The sequence below is a fragment of the Bombus bifarius genome, unplaced genomic scaffold (assembly GCF_011952205.1).
Source record: "Bombus bifarius isolate JDL3187 unplaced genomic scaffold, Bbif_JDL3187 scf7180000007978, whole genome shotgun sequence".
Lineage (NCBI taxonomy): Eukaryota > Metazoa > Arthropoda > Insecta > Hymenoptera > Apidae > Bombus > Bombus bifarius.
In genome coordinates this window covers 1,539,865-1,545,703 of record NW_022884363.1, presented here as the reverse complement: position 1 = coordinate 1,545,703, position 5,839 = coordinate 1,539,865, and the positions used below count along the sequence as shown (strand labels likewise).

Here is a 5,839-nt window from a genome sequence, read left to right as displayed (position 1 = left end):
CTTTCCCTGGTTTTTGCTTTTGCTCCTCAAACCGAATGCTAATCTTTTCAAATAAACGTTTTTCCGCGTTTTATCGACGGAAAATTTCAAGGAACGGCAATGAACATCGTTTTTCGCGATTAATTCCGGTTCACCTTTCCCTATTCGAAAGTACGGTGCAACTCTTCGCCAGGTTACGTAACAGGAATTCCCTCGCAGCGACCAAAGTTTCTCGGAAGAATCGCTCGAAAGGAACATCGCGGTCGCCGCTGGCTGGAAGGTAAGTTGTTATTGAATTCTGCTTAGTTTCTTCAATGTAAGCTTTTTCTCCTAGTCGCTTTTTTTCACGTTCTCGATGCAGACAGCGCGCTCTTATAACGTTTCCAGTCTCTGGTGTATCGTCGATCCTTGGATCCCTCTCACGTGTTGCGGTAACGTTACTGTACGAAAGAGTCTCGTTTCCAACTTCTTCTCGACTGCGAATAATTTATTTTCGACGAGCGAAGAACGATCGGTTAAAAGCCTTGCCAAGTGTACTCGTATAATTTTCGATCACGATTTCCGACCATTTTTACGCTGCTGACAACTGTCAATCGGTATCGGCTGAGCGAAACAAAATTCACCGCTGGAATCGAGGAAGATTGATTTAATTGGAAACGCGCTCGTGCAAATAGAGATCAAGTAATCCGAAATCCGCTTACAATCGAATCAAATATGAAATGCGTGATCGACGTAAGTGTTGTTATTATATAAAACGATCGCAAATCCGATTAGGACTAATAATAAATACCGTTTAAGGACTCGATTAATGCTACTTCTATCTCTTTATTTACAGACAACTCTTGAGTATTTGCATCAACGATATTCGTATTACAGGAAAATTTCCACAGTATCAATATTTACTGGATGCGATATTGTTACAGTATCGTAGCGCTGATATTGTGCATTTAGGCAGTTTTATGTTTCTAATAACAGAGTTGCACGTTCATTAAGAATGTATCGTCGAGAGTAATATAAACTTGCCAAATCGCATGGTATTACCGCAGTGAGATAGCAATGTTTCTATAAACGCAGACGAGAACTGTGCGATTCGACAGGCCGATAGTTTTAGAAATACAGCGTTGTTTACTATTCTACTGTAAAAAATATACATAACCGAATGCACATAAATAACGTAGCATCATTGCTCGTCCGAATCAAATCTTATTATCAGGCTGCGAATTTTTATACACGTACGAGAAATTCAAAGGTGTAAAAATGCATAGAATGCACATAGTATGTAAAAATATATAAAATATCGAAAGTACGATACTCGTCATAATATTTAGTAGGTTACGATATAAATATGCAAATTTTTATAACATATTTATTATAATACAAATTTACATAAATATCCGCGATCTACTTATTAGAAATATGAAATTACCTAATTCATAGGTCGAAAACCATATATTTAACGTAAAAATATCTACTACGTTTGATTCAGCTTGATCCACTTCGCGGATCGATCCGATATACATACATAAATCATCGGGTTTTGTCGTGCTCGCGCTGACAGCGGCCACGTTTTGCAAGGCGGTTAATGGAAATGAAATCGCCGGACGATTTCCATCGGCGACAAACGTCGAGTCACGTTCCCTCGAACCGTCGTGGCTTGTTTCTCGATGCGTGTACAGCACGAACACCGCGACATATTCCTTCGAACGGTCGTTATCGACGCGCTATCACGATGGATTTGCACGATGTGTCCGGATATCTGATAGAGTCACGGGAGACTCGAGAGTGAACGAGAAGGATAGAGAGCCTAGGGACAGATCCGAGCGGAAAGGAGAGGGAAATAGAAGAGGGACGGAAGAAAAGGGAGCTGTATCGCGTGTCCCTCGTGACCCTGCCGCAAGGGAAAGCCAGAGGGCGAGATCCGGAGGAGGGTTAGAGTCACGAGCGCGACGTTAATCCTATGTGAAACACTCTCGTCTTTACTGCCTCTCGAATTTTCCACGGGATTACCCGTAACAGCCGGTTATCTTTATTTTGCACGTACTTTCGGTACGTTGCCAGGATATCTCTCGCGTTTGATGTGTATATTTGTCTGTGGAATGTTTCCTCGGTAACGTTACAGGATATTTTATTTTTCTTCGGCTGTGAAAAAGACGATACTGAGATAGTTTATAAAGTACGTATGAAAATATTAGAGAGGTTTGTTTAAATATTTTTACGCGAGAGAGGGAAATTAATAGAATAGAAAAGAATTAATATTGTTAACGATATTTATAAAATATATTCGGAGAGAATTTTATATTACAACGATGAAATTTAAGGCCATCGAGCATTTTGGAAATGTTATTTTTAACAGATAATTCTACGTTTTATTATACGAAAGACTGTGTCAACGCATTCGCGAATTCGTTATGAAGAAAGTCAGAGGGTTAAATGTGACGAGGGTTGGATATGGGTATAACACGTTAATCCTCCGCGGCAGCTTACACGATATCCTACCTAATCCTTCTATCGAAAGGAATTAGTCTTCTAGAATATGTAGTCGTTTCAGAGCGAAATAGGATGTTTAGTTTTTTCTCCAAACGTCAACGTAATAACACACAAATACGTATCAAAAATTTGATAAAAAATACGAAAAATCCAAAAGGAAGCGAGAATAATTGTAATACGGATATATATTTTAATACGATTCGGAATGTTTCGAACCATGTATTGCTGAAGTTCGATAACTGCAGACATTACAACGATATTGGATTATGAATAAATTTTCACGTTACCGTTCGTGTTACAGAAAAAGGATTTAATTTATTTAACGTGTTTCTATTTCAATACGTTACTGCCGCGGATACTACCGATAACGATTTGTATAATTATCGGTAAATTCTATACAGTAATTAATTCCCGAATATGAAATTTATAATTGATGTAATAGAATCACGGATACATTCCACCGAGCTTAAATGATTAACCCAATTAATATTAATTAGGACTGAATACCGTTCTAATGTTTTCCTGTTTTATCGCAGGGGAACCTGCTACTGGTGCATATGTTCGTACAAATATTCGACATAGCCAAACTGTTTGTCAGGGTCTCGAATTACCGGTGCAGACATGCCCGAACCGATGTCAAAGAAAACAGATTACACGTTACCAATTTGCGTAACCTGTTTCGTTTCAAGTATATATATGTAGTTTTTATTTTTTTTTTTATCGATACGCCGAGTGATAACGACATCGTATCGGAAGAACGCGAAAATTTGACTGCATCGACGATCCATTGATACTCCTGGCTTTTTAAAATAAATATCCCCGATCGTAATAGAATATCAAGAATACGAGAATGCACGATTGCGAGCAATAGTAACGTTAAACGGATGCGCAAATTAAAATACGACCGGTCTCCAGCTTTTTCTGTTAGCATTCAGCCTTGCGTGGAATATCGCGTTAATTCATGTCGCAACACGCGGGAAATGTTGTACCTGTCTACCAGGATCAAGATATAAGTTACGTCGATCCATGCTGCAGGACGTTTGTCGGTGTTGGGGTACAGACAAGTTTCATTTATGAAATGTTGAATACGATAGTGGTAATATAGAGTGTTGGATTGTAGGTAGGTTTTTCACTCGTGTAAATGTTACATTAAATAATAATTACTATATTTAATGGTAAAATAAAAATAACGATTATGTAACAAATTATACAACGAATCTCAAGCGTCGCACTGATATTCTGTCAAATTCTCATTCTGCACTTTTATTCTTTATCTTTCTAAAGATTCAGACAATCGTGTCAGACTTTGGATTTCAAGTCAGATTCTTAACTATCATTAATCTCATCGCGAGTTCTTATAAGTACCTTGATCTGGAACCTTTTTTATTTTACCAAATATTTCTACTAGCTTGGTGAAAATAAAATTAACGATAAGCAGTAACAAAAACGAATAATGTTTGTGAAGATGGATCATCCTGTCTAATATCTTTTATCTTAAATATCACCATTTTCTTATTAAAATGAATACCAGACCCCATAGCATAGACTAGAAACTGACTAGACTAGAGAGACTTGTACGTTGATCATATTGCCACCAACCTGTAACAACGTAATTCAAAATTACACAAGTTATGTTGTCCATAGAATCAAAATCAGAGTTAGAGTCAGAGTCAGGGTGAGTGTGAGTATCGGAATCAGTATCGGAATCAGAATCAGAATCGGAATCCGAATCGGAATCGGAATCGGAATCCGAATCGGAATCCGAATCGGAATCGGAATCCGAATCGGAACCGGAATCCGAATCGGAATCCGAATCGGAATCGGAATCCGAATCGGAACCGGAATCCGAATCGGAATCGGAACCGGAATCCGAATCGGAATCGGAATCCGAATCGGAATCCGAACCGGAATCGGAATCGGAATCGGAATCGGAATCCAACCGGAATCGGAATCCAACCGGAATCGGAATCCAACCGGAATCGGAATCCGAATCGGAATCGGAATCGGAATCGGAACCGGAACCGGAACCGGAACCGGAATCGGAACCGGAACCGGAACCGGAACCGGAATCGGAATCGTAATCGGAATCCAACCGGAATCGGAATCCAACCGGAATCGGAATCCAACCGGAATCGGAATCGGAATCGGAATCGGAATCGGAATCGGAATCGGAATCGGAATCGGAATCGGAATCGGAATCGGAATCCGAACCGGAACCGGAATCGGAATCCGAACCGGAATCGGAATCGGAATCCGAACCGGAATCGGAATCCGAACCGGAATCGGAATCGGAATCGGAATCGGAATCGGAATCCGAACCGGAATCGGAATCCGAACCGGAATCGGAATCCGAACCGGAATCGGAATCCGAACCGGAATCGGAATCCGAACCGGAATCGGAATCCGAACCGGAATCGGAATCGGAATCGGAATCCGAATCGGAATCGGAATCCGAATCGGAATCGGAATCGGAATCGGAATCGGAATCGGAATCGGAATCGGAATCCGAACCGGAATCGGAATCGGAATCGGAATCGGAACCGGAATCGGAATCCGAACCGGAATCGGAATCGGAATCCAACCGGAATCGGAATCCGAACCGGAATCGGAATCGGAATCGGAATCGGAATCCGAACCGGAATCGGAATCCGAACCGGAATCGGAATCCGAACCGGAATCGGAATCCGAACCGGAATCGGAATCCAACCGGAATCGGAATCCGAACCGGAATCGGAATCCGAACCGGAATCGGAATCGGAATCCAACCGGAATCGGAATCCAACCGGAATCGGAATCCAACCGGAATCGGAATCCGAACCGGAATCGGAATCGGAATCCAACCGGAATCGGAATCCAACCGGAATCGGAATCCGAACCGGAATCGGAATCGGAATCCAACCGGAATCGGAATCCAACCGGAATCGGAATCGGAATCGGAATCGGAATCGGAATCGGAATCGGAATCGGAATCCGAATCGGAATCGGAATCGGAATCGGAATCGGAACCGGAATCGGAATCGGAATCGGAATCGGAATCGGAATCGGAATCGGAATCCGAATCGGAATCGGGAATCGGAATCGGAATCCGAATCGGAATCGGAATCGGAATCGGAATCGGAATCGGAATCGGAATCGGAATCGGAATCGGAATCGGAATCGGAATCGGAATCGGAATCGAATCGGAATCGGAATCGGAATCGGAATCGGAATCGGAATCGGAATCGGAATCGGAATCGGAATCGGAATCGGAATCGGAATCGGAATCGGAATCGGAATCGGAATCGGAATCGGAATCGGAATCGGAATCGGAATCGGAATCGGAATCGGAATCGGAATCAAGTCTCTGACTAGAAACGAGTGTAATAATTTAACG

The 5,839-nt window shown here is 41.9% G+C and overlaps 1 protein-coding gene across 1 annotated transcript; it reads left to right on the top strand.

Moving 5' to 3' along the window:
* Nucleotides 1-3,087: 3,087 nt before the first annotated feature.
* Nucleotides 3,088-4,547, top strand: LOC117204530 (protein TsetseEP-like). Its single transcript, XM_033442032.1, has 2 exons — nucleotides 3,088-3,154; nucleotides 4,165-4,547. The coding sequence occupies exons 1-2, from the start codon at nucleotides 3,088-3,090 to the stop codon at nucleotides 4,545-4,547; spliced, it is 450 nt and encodes a 149-aa protein (XP_033297923.1).
* The last annotated feature ends 1,292 nt before the right edge of the window (nucleotides 4,548-5,839 follow it).

What these genes read in the sequence shown, in the direction of transcription:
- LOC117204530 (XM_033442032.1), top strand. Translation starts at nt 3,088, where the DNA reads ATGCCCGAACCGATGTCAAAGAAAACAGATTACACGTTACCAATTTGC. An exon ending in CGTAACCTGTTTCGTTTCAA is followed by an intron (nt 3,155 to 4,164) that starts GTATATATATGT and finishes TATCGGAATCAG; the next exon opens with TATCGGAATCAGAATCAGAA.